The sequence below is a fragment of the Ambystoma mexicanum genome, chromosome 2q, assembly GCF_040938575.1.
Source record: "Ambystoma mexicanum isolate Mex_15411 chromosome 2q, UKY_AmexF1_1, whole genome shotgun sequence".
NCBI lineage: Eukaryota > Metazoa > Chordata > Amphibia > Caudata > Ambystomatidae > Ambystoma > Ambystoma mexicanum.
In genome coordinates, this window is record NC_090924.1 from 541,801,206 (window position 1) to 541,817,129 (window position 15,924).

The 15,924-nt window shown below is 45.3% G+C and overlaps 1 protein-coding gene across 2 annotated transcripts in view; it reads left to right on the plus strand.

Annotated features, from left to right (window-relative positions):
- Positions 1-15,924, plus strand: part of PLCD1 (phospholipase C delta 1) — a 447,477-nt gene that overhangs the window by 302,065 nt on the left and 129,488 nt on the right. For both annotated transcript variants that reach the window (XM_069647688.1, XM_069647687.1), the window contains exon 4: positions 10,411-10,540. In XM_069647688.1, coding sequence (XP_069503789.1) covers positions 10,411-10,540 — 130 coding nt within the window. The remainder of the gene's footprint in view (positions 1-10,410; positions 10,541-15,924) is intronic.

Consider the following 15,924-nt stretch of genomic DNA (forward strand, 5'->3'; position numbering starts at 1 on the left):
CTTGTGTCCACTTGGTACCCTCGTGAGACACTTCCATCGCCATCAAGGGAGCAGGAGTTTACTCTCCCCATGAGAGTGCCCCATGAATGCATAATAAGTTGACTGCATTGTCTGCCTCTGTATCAGCGGTCTCCTGCGCCGAGACACCAGAGTAATCCTATAGTCTCTTGCAGGAGCAGGTACTTTCACCCATTTCGGTAAGCTTCAGCTGTGGGAGCATCTCCATACCGGCCAATCCTGTAGATGTGAAAGCAGTTTATCTTTGCGACGGCTTTGCCAACAGTTTGGTTGACGGATGTTCTGATATCACTCAGAATTCCTCAAAATATGTCCAAATGAGTAGCGATATCTACAGTGAGCAAAACTGAACCCATTACTTCTACGCAAGCATTACCTTTAGAAAATGGTCCTCGGCTCGCTCTCAGAAGCTGATAAAGAGGAGAAGGCTTCTCAGGTGCAGCGGTTTATCAGACAGTACAGACAATGGATTGGCTGAAACGCTATACACTTTTAGTTTCATTTCTCCATTGTTTTTTTCAGTGAAGTCATTTGTTTACCTTTTTCAGTTTTGAAAGATGCTTGTGGGCTTTTTAGTAAAGAAAGTTAAAATCATAATAAGAGGTGCCTCCGCGCAGCGGGATACCATATAGCTTTCAGAAAGGCCATGAAGACCTGGCTATTCACAAACCCTAACTGCCAAATTGGCAGAGCTCCTTTAAAGACCACTCGCAACCCAATCCATCTCCAATCGGATCCAAATACCCACTGGAAGCCATGAAACAGACACGCAAACCTTCTTCAGGCTTTGTACAAGTAAATAACCGTCACTGACCGGCATCCAAAATACCCAACAGAGCAACAAGCAAGCAACCACCAAGATGACAAAGCCTGACCATTTTGGGTTAGTTTTGTTTTGTCCATAAATACCATAAATGGAATACCGGAGTTTCAAAAAAATAAAAAAATACTTGATGATCACACTGAGTCTGGTGAATCGTCCCTGCTTTTTGACATACAGTGGAGCCTGGAGCAGTTGAAACTCTGCATCCAGATGGAGAACAGCATGTCAAAAACCTCCATTCCCAGGTCAACCGCAGGCTGGAAGGCAAATGCAGTCCAGCAATAATCTCCAGTAACGGGAGTCTCATTAGTCCCAGATCCCCTCTCCCTCATCCAACTAAGTGACTCACTTCTCCATCTCTTCGCTCCTCCTCAGTACACAAAGGACGCTTTGCACACGTCAGCTTCATGCTCCATAAATACACATTAAACTCGATGGATCAATCAATCTGTTGCTCCATCACGCAAACTCATACCCAAGTGCCACAGCTACACACCACGTAGAACCACGCGAGTACTCAGGACTCTGCTACTTCCAATGTGCATTTATGGGCCACTCATGCTTCACATCTCCCTCACCCTCCACCCTACTAATATCTCAGCCTCTCCTCTTTCCTTAGACATGCACACTGAGGCTGCCAAAAGGGCAAATGTGCTCTATTCAGGACATTACACGGGTAATTGCTATGCATGAGGTGAATAAAAGTCCAGGCCAGCGCCAATAAATGTACAGGTGTTTCGTAGAGTCATGGTAATGGACTCCACAGACTTGTAACGTTTAAGAAGGCTTTAATTAGTGATAGTCTAACAAGCCCATATGGGTATGCACCCGGGGGTTAAGTGATGTTCTGGCATTAATGCATTCTCCAATTACTGCTGGCGTGGACTAATGAAGGTTTACAACAGACGTGGACCTCTGAAGATCCGATAGGGCTGGGGTAGAGTCAGTCAGGGTTTAGGTGTGCATGACGTTTCACTCTGCTGAGTTTGCTTCCATGAGGACCACCGTGGTTATTGTTTTATAACGGGGAGAGTCAATAACCTCAAAAGGCAAACCGGGCTGAGGCAGAGTTAGGCAATTCAAGTATTTCTGATACAAACTTGCATCCCTCGGAAATTGCTTGAATCCGTACCCTTCAGACAGGTAGCATTTCTATCTCATGAGCGCTGTACCTGGGGGAAAAACACATGACACCTGTGCAGTAAGTGATTTTTAAGGATATTTTCTGTCAGCTGACAAAAACATACTAATTTGACTTTCTATATTGGAGAAACAACCAGGTGAAGCACATTAGTCATTTAGACTTACTTGTCTTTGGCCATCCATGGCAGCAACGGTTCTGACTTAAACCATTCATGGGTGTGGCCTTGTAGCGCTACATGCATTTCTGAACCTAAGTTTCCCATTCACTTTAGCAGGCATAGCATATATTGCCCACATGCTGACAGCTGCAAATGTACAACACTAAGTATAGGGGGGGGGGAGTACTGCAGAACGAGCAGGTTTGGGCAATGTTGCCTTACATTTCTCCATCAATTGAGCAAAAAAGAGGAGTTCTGCGCCCCAAAACCACGGGGAACCTAAAACATGCCAATATAGGTTGCGAATTATACACAATTTTGTGATTTTGCAGTATTTTTGGATGTGAAATCTTAAGGGTGTCCAGTAATTTGAGTACTTGTAAGCAGGCAGAACCTAAATGTGGGGGTTGTCCTTTACTGTGTGTGGGTAATGTTGGCAGTTTGAGGGGTTGAATTTGAGTGAACAGCCAGTCAAAATTCTGGGAACGATGTGCAGGTGGCCTAAGACCTAGGTAGGCGGTGGTATGCGCGATAAACGGGACTCTAGCAGTTAAACAATTATAATTTTGTTTTTATTGTAGTTGGTTAAAAATTAACCTTTAACAAATGCTCAGTAAAAGATTTTATAGGCGACCGATTACCTGTGCCATTGTGTTGTGGCCCATCCTGGTGGTGGTTGGACCGCGAGCCCGTATTGGGTGGGCGAAGAAGAGGTAGTCGCTGGCAAGAGGAACGTGGACAGGAGCACCGGAAGTGGCCTTTTCTCGAGAACGGCGTACTGCTTGCACCCCGTATATTGCACTGCGGCCTTCATGAGGGGACTCCGCACCGAGGCAGAGGTTTAAATAACCCCTGAAACTATGCGGCTGGATGGTACCGCCGTGTGTGCAAGGCTAGCAGACTTGGGTTCATGCCCTATGCAAGCTTCTCTACCAATCTAATTCAGAGCAGGAGTCAGGCTGGTGGGTCTGGGCATGAAGTACAAGACCTCCTGGACACAGAGATTCCCTACTTGGGCAAGTAAAGGCATGACGCTTCACTACAAACGTTAAAGCATGTTGCCAGGTCGAGTTCATGGACCAGTCCTCAATTCCATCCAGAGGGTGGCATGCGCTTGACAAGTAGTGCAACCTGGCGTCCTCGCAACTAGAACCTTTATTTCTACATTTGGCCATTATATAGTGCACGCTCCTGGGTGCATTGCTGTTTTGGGGGTCATTTTGATGCGACCCATAAATTGTACAGCGGTGAGCACTTGCATGCTGACTTGCGTTGAAGGAGTCTCTGTTCAATTGTGATTGTTTCGTGTTGAGGTGGCAAAAATGCATTGGAATCCGGGTTGCCTCTGGTTTCCCTTCAGGTTTACGCCAAAACATGGAAAGCGTCCCCAATTGCTGACTGCCGTGAGCAGAGGGAGGTGTTTACATGGATTCCTGTGGAATCTGCCTGCTTTTTTCAGGTGAAATGTTTTTTAGATTCCCTATGAAATGCCCTTCCTCCTGCATTAAAACCTGATGCGGGCGTAAATGCTGATTTGTGACGTGATGTTACACACACAAAGTATTGGTCCCTTTGGTCCAGGAATGGACTCTGTAGCTCCATTCGGAGCGGTAATTTCAAGATGGCGGATCGCAGTACAAGCAGTCCCGAAAGCAGCGTTAGTCTTCTCACGTTCGCCAGAGGCGCGGCATACAGCTCAGGTGATCCCTTATATGGCACGAAGTTTGTCAGCTCTTTGCGTTGCTACTGTTCTAGCTGATGCTCCGTGAGTTCGCAACTCGATGTTGTTATTCCATTCTACCCTTGGTTAACCCATCTTATCTCTTACTGGTACTAACTCTGTCTATCATCTACTTTCCAGATTCTTTCCTCAGCTTTCGCAGTTCACCCGATCCATAGGGTTGCTACCCGCATCTCGTTTCAAGACGCAGTTTCTTTGTCACTGCGCTATAGTTCCCCAGGTAAATATTCATTTCATGTCTGATCTTTATTCTAAGTATCCCTCCGGGCTTCGTAGATTCCCGCTCCTAGTGCTTTCACTTACCCTTCTATCTTTTGACAGGATTCTCGCCCTATAGCCCTCTCAGGCTCCCGCCTCTTTGGCTTATCTCCAGGTATTTGAGACTCGGCAGCTTTAGAGGTCAGGGGAAAGTCTTACTATTACTTACCTACTATTCATCATCTTTACTGACTTCCTTCCAGTCACCTCTTGCTGTTGTCATTCTCTCCAGAGGAAGCCTTCCTGCATTTGAACCTCCATTACATCGGTGACGCTGTCTTCACGCCGCATTCAAGTCACTGGAATCCACTTTCGACCAAGGTGTTCTACCCCAGAGGGTTTCCCTGACGGACGCGTACATCCTCTCGGGGTTTTATTACCGGGCAGAGAGTCACGCGTTGGTCGGGGTAACCCTTGCATTCAGCATTGGCTGCCCATAGAATATTTCAGTCTGCTAAGGTGAGAATTCCATTTGTATCAAACTGTTTATGTGGTGAATTAGTCTCGAAGTTACATTGAGTGTTAACAGATATAACACGTGGGGCGGATGCTGGAGTTGGAACCGTTATTCCTATCCCTACCCAGTTTCCATGTCACAATTATACAAAAATGCCATGGTGCTTTAAGATCAGGTGAAACACATTTTGCACATGTAATTTTGGCACCACAAGTATGAGCCCCTTTGGGCCGTTAATACAGATCAGGTGGACATTGCTTACAGTGGAGTAACTTTGCTGAAAATATTGGGGGGAGGTGGGACATGACCTCTGAAGAAAAGGTGCCAAATGGTGTGCCATTAAAGTTGGGGGGGACAAACACCCCTATCCCCCCCCTAAAATGACACCCACGATTGCTTATAAAGAATGAGTGGCTAAGTGGGCCGTGCAGGGATTGTTTCTCTGCAACCTGTGCATTGCATGCAAACCTCTGCAGTGGGTGTTCAGGCAACTCGCTGGCATATCCTTCTCTGCACAGGCATTTCTGGAGATGGCACCTCTGCAAGGAGGCGTGGTGTTCCCGAAGGGATGTCGCCATCAGTAACTTTTTCTACTTGTGCCCCCTCTGTCTGTCTGGCGAGAGTTCATCTGCAAAATGAAAGTCCTATATCTCTCTTTATACCTATCGACGCCAAATTACCACAAGCTCCTGGCAGCACTATATCCCATGGGAGTTGCATGTTGGTGGGACCGTGAGAGGATCAGTGGTAACTTTGACAATCCATCCAAGGACCATGAATGAATCTCGTGGAGCGAGCCTACTCCCACCGCAGCCTAGGCTCTCTTTATGCGCTCATATCACCAGCTACCCCCAGCCACCTCCCTAGATCAGACCGTTTTGCCTTTTTTCATGTTCATTGCCTAATCCAATCTGTTATTTAGCCATCACATTTCATCCTTCTGCAAGACTCATTTTTTCATCAATTTTGTTTCCATTTCCTTTCTTTTCTCTCCTATTTTTTTTGTAGTCTTTTCCCTCAGTGACACCTATTATATTTTTGTGTCATCCACCTTATTATTCCTTATATGCTTATACCAAAATGGTACCTCCACACTACATTCCTATCCACTGCTCAATGTTCACCCCTTTTCTCCGCACAGCCTTGGGTGTCTGTCCCCATTTTAACACGTGGCCTAGTATTTTCTCTCTTTCCCCATGAAATGGAACTGGCTGCATTTTTACAGAACACATGCTTCCCCGTTCTGTTTTCTCTCCCGCCCTGTTTTATGATGGCTGCATTCCCGTGCTCTTAGTGCTCACACCGGCAACAGGAAACCGGGGCCTAGACTCTTAAATGATTGCTGACCCCACCCCAACATCCATGCCAGGAGACTTCTGTACCATTCCAATTTCCTGTTCATTGTCCTCAATAACATCTGTTTATTTTTAATGGGTGTATGCAGTGCCTCAATATATGCAGATGGTTGTACTGTGGAGATGGGCAGTCTCTACCTTGGCCAAGTACCAATTCTGCCTTAGATTTTTGTATTTTCACCTCAGAATGTTTCCATATAATGTTCACCCCCATCTACAAAATCACCCCTGAACTATTATTATTCTTTCAGTGATTGTTTGTATCAGGGTTCAGTTCCCTGGCTTTATGCACTGTTGACATTCCAGTTGCCCCTGTTTAGTTGTGGCTATTAGGTGGTGCTTGCGCCACCTATAAGCCTAAACTATTGCATTAGAGTACAGATGGGGAGAAATGGCCTGTGAGGAGGGACACAAAGCTTGTAGGTGTTGTTTTGTATAATTAACTACCCATGGACATGCTAATCCCCTATGGCGTTTTCCACCCAGTACCTGCCCCTCCCCGCCAAAACACCTTCTCACAGGAACTCTTTGAACTCACTTTAATCAAGCCTTACTATCAAACTTTGACTCAAAGTGCCTGGCAGCATTTCTTTCAAAGAAGGCTTCTGAAAGTTAATGACTTAATTAGAGCTGTAGACATGCTACTGGTGTAATAAAAATGCCTTGACCAGCTCTGCCTTCAGTCACTCGATTTATAAGCACTATGCATGCCATTCCCTGAAGCCCTGTTAAAAACAAGCAAGCCAATCCAATAGTTTTGGTTTGTGTATAAGTATTAGGCATATTCCAGGCACTGCTATTAGATGCCCAGGTACTCGCACCATTTTGCACCTGCTACCAGCAATGTCCAGTTAATACCACTACCGGAGTGCCTGGCAAGTGCCTTTCCCATGCCTACACAAAAGCCCAAACTCTTGGCATTGCCAGTGTTTGTCTTTATTCCTCCAGCTTGTCCTGCTCCTTCTGGGTTGATTGTTGTCTCTGGAGACACTGTCTGCAGGCTTTCTCGACTCCCTGTAGCCAGGGCGACCTTCCCAATGGAAGTGGTGAGGCGCCGTGGAGACACACAGGAGTTCCAACCAACGATCCGGCGTGTCGCTATCCGTGGTCTGCCATAAAATGGCTGCCCGATCTGAAGGTGCACCTTAAGGTGAACAATCTCCTCTTTTCTTTACCTGCATTTTCTAAAAGCGAATAAAGTACACAAATACCCTGGTTAAAATCAAAAACATGTTTTATATTTGCTACCGTTAAAAAAGAATAAACACACCCCGAGAGTGAGAATTGTTCAGTCCTGAGGAAATTAGTTCATACTCCAACTTCCAAAGGTCTGATGCCAAATACTCGCACCAGAGCTCAAACCTTGCACTGGCCGCTAGCCATTGGCCAGCGATAATTGACTCTTGGTGAGCAAGAACTTGTGTGCTGTGTGTAGTTGTAGAATTGAGTTGCTGAGTGGCTTTTTATGCCCGGCTAGCAGCTTGAGTGTGCCCCTTGCTGCCACTTCAGACGCTTATGTGGAGCCCTGCCTGCAGATGTTGGTGCCGCCAGCATGTGCATTTGCTTGCAGTGCTGGCTGTTTGTGACTCGCTGTGTGGGATGGGGAACTCGGGTGAAAGTGCAGAGGTGCATGTGGAAAGGGCATTGTCACACCAGGAGCGACACCGATTGCAAAGGACAGTGGTTGACTTCCCTATTCCTTTCAATCCCCCTATATGCTAATAAGGCCACGCCTCTTTTGTGCATGTGTTGCATACTGAATCAGCAGGTTAGTGTATTGTTCTCCTCGTGTAATTTCATGAATGGGCCAGCAAGGAATGCCAGTACTCCTAGGGAAATCCAGTGTGGCATGAAAATTAGCCATTTGGACCCATTTGTCAGATTTAAATTCTCTAAGCCTTATATCAAAGTCTTTTCTATTTTAATGAATGGGTTCAGATTTTACCACATGGGCAAGGGTTGCTTGCTGTAGCAGTCACTTGATCACGTGCCATTGCATCATTACTTGTGATCAGTCATTCAGTTTCTTGGAAAGGCGGGTTGCCTTCTCACACTTGGCTTTTGAAAGGTGCTGAATGAAACTGAGAAAAGACTTCAGTCGGGCATTTCAAGTTTCAGTTCGTCCATTGCTCACTGTGCATTGTGCAGGCCTACCCCGCACCAGGTACTGCAAAATTGACAGAATTTCACTGAATGTCCCCACGCCCTGCTTCCTGTGCCCTGCTTTCTCTAAAGTGGACACCCTTAGAACCCTCTCCCATATTCCCTCCCCATCCCAGGCTCACATTATATGGGGGACAACCAGGGATGTAATTTCACCAAAATGCCAGGGGTAGCGGAAGTGACATCACATGACCCTTGACCTCCAATGACATCACAGTAAGTGATGTCATTTGACCCCCACCCCAAAGTGACATGACGGGAAGCGATGGAGCACAACCTTTTTACCCCTTGACAAAACAGGATGTGGCATCACATAGCATTGTTTCTAAGTACAATATGAATAATATGGTTACAATATCACTGGAACGTGATATACATTTCATACAAGAAAGGATCACCATATGTATCGGCAGAAAAAAACATGCTAGAACTGCAACTTGCGAAAAGCAAAATGCATCGTCTGAAATGGATGCTTATTCTACTCTGAATGCTTTTTAGAGGATTGTGTCTGCATTGTGAATTTGAGGTGTTTGAGAACAGACTAAATCAGTGACTCACCCCCTGAAGTGTGCCTGAAATAAACCTTTAATTTGTCTAGCAATTATTGTATAGAATTCCAGAAAGACAAATTATTTGTTATTCCTATTCTTTCTTATTTAGGGTCACTGCTCAAAGTGTTACACTTTGTGGAACCCCCGGTTTGTTTTTAAGAAGCCCGAACAAGAAAGCCAATCACTCCAGAAACAAAGAACCACATGGCATTGGCCACAGCCCAAGAGCTTCAATTTGTAAACAGTTTCTTTTTAAAAACAACTTTGTCAATAATTTTTTTTAGGGGCAGCAAGGGAGACCACAGGGGTAGCAGGGGAGACCTCAGGGGTCTCGACTGCAACCACTAGTGACCCCTAAATGACATCCATGGGGACAGCCCAGGCACTCTTGTCATTCTTACCTTACCCCTCCTCGTGCCCTCACCACATCTCCACGCTGCAGTCCTTTCACGCTCCTCTCTGGCCCACCCCTCCCCGCTCCTCACATACCTTTACTCCTCCCTGCTGGCCCAGCCTGGCCTGGCCCTTTCCAGTCTCCATGCATTATGTAGAAGAGGTTTTGCACTGCATTACGTGCAAAATGTCCTCTGTGCAATACGTGGAATGCACCTAATAAAGAGTACCAGTTAGTAAGATTGGCGACAATGCCCTCTGGGTATGTGACCCAGCTGATCAGGAACCACTGTGATGCAAGCATATCACGTGAAATATTAAACTGTGCATTTCTGGTGCAGGCCCTAGTGATCTTGCATATCTATAGAGGTAAGGCCCTCCTCCCAGGACTTCCGGCTGCTCACCGGGCCCACCTCATCACTGGTTCTAGAATATTTTGAACAGATCACCTCCATCTTGCACAATCGCACTGGTTTCCCATCTCGGCTGGGATCTGGTTCAAGGGTGCATGCCTCACCTTAGTGCCAACCACCACCGCTGCTGCTATGCCCGCCTTCCTGGCTGAAGGACGAAGTAAAAACATCAGGTAGTACAAGATCGTTCCCAGTAGGACCGTCACCAGGCTGGAAACTAGACTGGCTCAGAAGGTGAAAACAGGGAAAAAAATCCTACTCCTTCTTTGCTCCAGTCCACTCGAACTCTATCCCGGTGGGAATCCAGGCTACTCCAAACCTCCTTTAGTTTAGGATAGAAAAGAAGACCTGGCTCTTCCATCACCATACAAGTGTAACCCAGACACCTGCTATCTTGTGCACTCCCACACTATTAATTGTTACTAACAGTTACTTGACACCTGGTGAAGTCTCACTACCAATGTTTTGCTCGATGCCCTATGCAGAGCTCTGTGGCTCCCGAGCTAGGTTTCCACTGTAAGATATATAGTAATAATATATTGCAGGTCTGGCGCTGACTGGCAGAGGAATCTTTATGTACCACAAGGTGCATGCATTGGGTTAGCAGTTTGGTAGTTTACAGATGCCTGTTTGGCTGTTTACAGAAAACCAGACATTACAGTGGGTGAGAAGGGGATCTTGCATGGTCTTCCTATGGGTATGGGTCATCGTACAGGTGAGTCGGTCCAGTCGCTGATCATGAATAGTGGTCACTGCCGACCTGGGTCTGCTATTGTTCAATGCCGAACCCTTGGCTTCAATGCTGAGGTATCTAGAACACTTTGCCGCAGTGTTTAAGTATCTGGTTCCTAAATGTGTTGAAGTTGTTACCGTCACCCGGCAGATGCTTATCAGTCGAACTGGTGGCCAAGCTCGATTTCCTTACATCTGCCTTCAGTTGGATTCACGCCGCCTTGAGGAAAGCCGACAAGAACAAGGACAACAAGATGACCTATAAAGAGCTGAAGAGTTTTATGAAGGCTGTGAACATTCAAGCAGATGACCGCTATGCCAAGGAGATCTTTGAGGTAAGGGTCAACATGAATGCGTTTTAAGTATAACCTCTTCTTATGCCATGGATTGTCCAGATTTCCAACATGTATGTTTCAAAGTAGAAACAATGAAAGTGTACATAGCTATTAAATACATGTTCCTGGCCTTGGCATAGAGCTTAAGACAAATATTTAGAATCCACGTTGCTGATGTTTAATACAACTTTGGATAGCAAAGCTCAGAGAGGTGCAATTGTCTACTCAGTCCCATATTGAAACAAAATGGTTGATCGTGCCATGGAATACGCAAGAGGGCTTTCCCAGGTTTGGTAGAATCGGCACAGGTGTGTTGTATTGAATTTCTGAGTCTCGACGACAAATTGCAGCAGTGACTGGCTATAATCAAGGGTTTTCGGAAAGAACAGTCTTGCTTGAGATTTCTCCATTTCCCCCACACGGATTACAGTACAGGTGCCATGTTTGATAATGTACTTTCACATTTCGAATTCCTTGAGGAGAAAGACTCTGGTGAAGTACTTTTTAAATTTTTTATAAAAATCTTCTAAATGGTTCAGCGGCACATTATGGACGTCTACATCCATACGCTGGAGGACACTGCTTTACTCCTGTTCCATAAGATGCATAAAGGGCCATGAGAAATTGTCTTGCAGAGCCTGGGCTGTTGGGGTTACAGGGGGAGATTTGGGTGGAGTAAAGGGTGGGTGAATGTATATTTGGAACAGTATGTTCCTGATTTTTCGAACATGTTCCCAAACTTGCATAGGGATTTCTTCTAGCAGATTCCTGCACTGTGACGGGGTGAAGCACTCTAGAGAGACTCACCAGAAAGAAAGAGTGTGGATGAGGGCTGGGGGGAGATCCGGGTGGTGTTTCCAAGCACGTAGTGCATTTCTGCTTTTATTAAAGATTGAAAATGAGTCTTGCAATATTTTTTTCAATTTGAAGCTGGGGGCCTTAACCCTCCTCACTCCCAGGCATCGCCCACATGCCTAGAGGAATGCATGTAAACAGCGAGACATCCATACATGTCCTACACAGGGTGAAGTGTAAGGGCTGGTCCGCTGAAGTCAATATGGAACTGCGTGGTGTTATTGTTACCCATACACCATTCTACAGCTTGCCCATGTTGTAGAATGCTATAGGCCTACAGGCCAGGTTGAAAAATGTGTTTGACGATATTGTACGTGTCTTTTGTTACATAAAATGTGAGTGTTTTTCATTACCTTATTTTACACGTCCCCTCGAACGAAGGGCTTTTTGGACTCCCATTTCCATTCTCCAGGAATTTTATAAATGCAGCCAATGCCCAGAGATATCTTTGGGAGGAAATCAAAACCAGTTCTTAAGATTCTAGAAATGCAATGTCCTCTTTGCCTTAATTAGCATATGTGGGAAACAGCCTATTGGTGAAAAGACAGTGGTGCAGCAAAATGTGAAACCACCCTGAGCACTTCGTAGTGGTCAATTTGCAGACATTCCAACTTATGGACTCTTGTAGCAATCGGCCGGAATCTTTTTTTTTCTTTTTTTTAATCCTTTTTTCTTTTTGTATTTATAACACGCATAACCATTGGAAACGAGCAAAAAATTGCACCTGGGCGCAGGTAGATGTAATAAAACAGGAACAAAGAGCTAGATTTATCATAGACAGTTATTCAAAAAGAAAGGTCTTCAGCTTTTTTTCTAAAATCACTCAGTGTCTCAATTTTCCTAAGTTCATGTGGCTAGGAATTCCAGGCACAAGGTCCTGCACACAAAAAGTGTCTATTGCGCCAGGACACGGAGCTAGACGATGGGGCCACTAGCAGACGTTGCCCTGGGGACCGTGGCTGCATTCAGGGTCCTGTCCTGGCAGAAGTGTATCCTGGGCTATTCGGAGATTGATCACCTCGGGCGAAGAGCAGCAACATACGCACTCTTTTTATATTAAGCAGAGGATAAAGAAGAAATGATCAATCGCATTTCGTATTGGGGAACGTTCTTACTTTCTGTTGATTTGTTCACATTTAAATGTATTTTAGAGTTTTGAGACTAGTATTGGGAAACAAGCCCAATCGATTCTGAAAGCGTAGGCTAGAAGTGGGTCAGTTGCTAGACAGAAACATTTTCCTTAAGCAGGGGGTCGAAGTGGGTGGGAGCAGTGCTCATCTATTTAAAAATAATAATAATAATGTTTTACTGTTCCTATACTTTTACTTTAAAAAGAATCCGTTCCGTAATGGTTTAGTTTTAAAATAAAAGTGCAGGAAGAAGTTGAAACTTGCACTTAAGTGCACTGCACTGAACATTCCCTTAAACAGCAGGTGCATGTGTTTGGGGGTTTGGGTTGTGTGTGTGAGGGGCATGGTGATGGGATTTGTGGGGTGCTGGGGTAGGACAGGAGGGAACATAGTACCACTACTTCTTTTCATACACTTTGACATACACAGTCCTTAAGTGTCTTTTGCCAATGACAAGTTGAATAAGTTCCATTTATTTCAATCAAAATCTTACCAACTAAACTTGCCGTAAGTATGTTTTTTTCTTTGAGCTTTTCATTATTTTAAATGAAATAGTTACTTCCCTGGTTGTGAGGCTTTGGTTGCAAATGTTTTGGTGCTGAGCTGGTGTAGCCGCATCAAGTACCTCCAAATCGGCCTTGCACCAGTGAGGTGCAGACAGGTCAAGATGGGAAGTTTGGCGGCCGATGTTCTTCCGAGACCACTTTGTGTGTTTGCGAGGGGGTTGACGCTGCGTTCCAGAGTTCGCAATTGTGCCACGTTTTCCTGAGCCACACATTGTCTTTCGGAAAGAGAGTTAACAAAAGCTTGGTAACATGTGAATCCAGCTCTGCAGACCTGATGGTGGGGCGGGAGGAATTTGCGAAGAAGTGAAGCCAGTGCTTAATGTGTAGGGGTGCTTGCCAGGGCTCAGCCCCGGCCCTTAATTACGAGCCCCAGCACTTATTGTCTCAAACTCACTTTAATTATGAAGTAGTGATAGTGCATCCATCAACCACAATGAGCAGGTGTGACCTGTAGGGTAACCCCAAATATGCCGACACTCTGTGCAGCAGCTATGGGTGGTGGCAGCAGTGGTGGGGAAGTGCCCACCAGCAGTGTCACAGGAGTGCTAGAAAAGATTTGGGCCCTGGCACTTATTTTATTTACAAACTAAACACTAAGTGAAGCAATAGGACAGCGCTCTGCTAATAGTATTGTGATGATGTGGAGTGCAAAACGAAACTGCCCTTGATTTGTTATTAAACTGTAGTCCACTGGATGCCATCGTTTACAATGCAGAAGGAGGACATTTTGTGAAGGACAATTTGGTGATGAGTGCACACATATGCATCAACAATGAATTTCTTTGAAATGGGTGGAAGTAATGCAGTGTGTCTTCTTATTAGTAAAATCCAAGCCATCTTGGGATCCATGTGTTATTGGGCCACTCTTAAGGCCAGGGGTCTGCCTGATTGACTGACTCACATCCCCCACTGAAAAAAGCAAGTATGAGTTCAAATAGTACGTTTGCCTTTATTTCTGTGTTTTGTATACATTATATGGGATCAAGAAATACAATGTGTTTCACATGTGTGTTCCTGTTTTGGATCTGTGTGGATTGCTGTAATGTATACATGGAGTCTTTGTTACTATGTTTGTTAGGTTGAACTACAACAGGAGTCCATTTTCTGTTTTTCATTTGTGTAGCGAGATTGAACCAAGTGGTACAATATGTCCATTTATTATAGCCATAAAAATGTTAGGATAGATACGATGGGCCTGATTCACAAACATTTGCACTGGATCAAATCTGAGATGCTTGGAAGCATCTTCTGATTTGCTCTTGCGGCCTTGTAGCCGATGCTCAAAGTCTGAAACGGAAATATATCTGTATATGCCCGTGAGCAAATCTTTGCGAGTAGTGTTTGGACACAAGCATCTCAAAGATGCTCCAGGCATCACCCGATGTGCTCTTAAAGCTGGTACCTGCAAGGAATCCGTGTTTCTTAAGGAACCAAGAGATCCATCAACACTAAAAATACATCTTGAGGCAGAATTTGAGGAGAACCAGGGCTTCAGCTGGACCCTAAAAGACAAACTAGACTCCTAGGTGGGGGTGGAAGTGTTAGGGAATTGGCTGACTTGTGGTTGGTCAGTCCTGCCTGGTTCCTGAGGCCTTGGAGGTCCTAAACTTAAACATTGCGGGGGTTTTGTGATTTCTGTCGAGGAATTCCTAAGGTTCATGAGGATATTCTTGGTGCCGTGATCTGGGAAAAGCCCAAGCCCAGTTGCTAATATTTTCTAGTAACCTATTGGACTACTAAAGCATGTGATGGTTTTGGGATTGCTATGGATGGCGTCCAAGCATTGAGTCATATGCTGGAGTGCCCCAGGCAGAGCCATGGATAGAGTGCATAGTACGGCGTTTGGATGACCAAATGGGTAGCAGACGCTGAAATGAATCAAACAATGCTTGTTCGTGAGGCTAGTCCTCCATTTAAATTGCCTTTCTTTCTTATTGGGGACCCAATGCACGATCACCAGGCTACTAACCAACTGGGCTAGGGATGGTGCAGATGATGCGACATCAGACTTGGCTGTGCCAAGCTGACCACTTGTCCTATGGCACATCCTCGAGCGGCTGATCCTTTGTCCTTTCTCTGAGGTGGCCAAAAGAGCCAAGAGGCAGGTTAAGAGCATAGACATTTGAGTGTCTCGGGTAGGCTGCAGGTTCCAGACAGATGGTCTCGTTGAAAGGTCTCTCATCGTGCCTGGTAGTCCACACTCAACAAAAGCTGCATGTTCTAAACCCAGAAATTAGCTGGCACACTGTCAGGACCCAGTCTTCCCAGTAAAGATACCTACAGAATTTCCAGATAACAATGACATGGGAGCCAAAAAGGATTTATCCATGTCTCCTTGATGTTTAACCAGTCCAAAGAGTGCTCCTCTCTTAAGAGGACGCTTATGGCTGAACATGGAATGGAAGGGGATTGACGTTCTCACATAGGAGTCTATCTCTTGCACTGAATGGTTGTTGTCTAATGCTATCTTGGTGTCGGTTGTGGAAATAAGTGTGGTTGGGCACATATGGGCCAAGCCACAGGCAGGGTTTAGGTTATCTAGTTTGCATGAGGGTAGGATGTGCCAGACCTGTGATAATTACTTCACACAGCAGAACAGGGCATGGGTAGGGGGATACTACTTCCTGACTGTAACCACAGGGACAATCAAGGGGAACAGAGGATTTTTGTGTCTTATTCAGGGACCGAGTGTTACAGGCCATCATCTAAGATCTTAAAACAGGAAACACCAAGGGTCTCTACAGATATGGTGGTAATGATAGAAACAAGTGATATTTGAAGTATCTCCCATTTTCTTCCTACCACCTAATTACCGGTTGGGACAAATGTAATG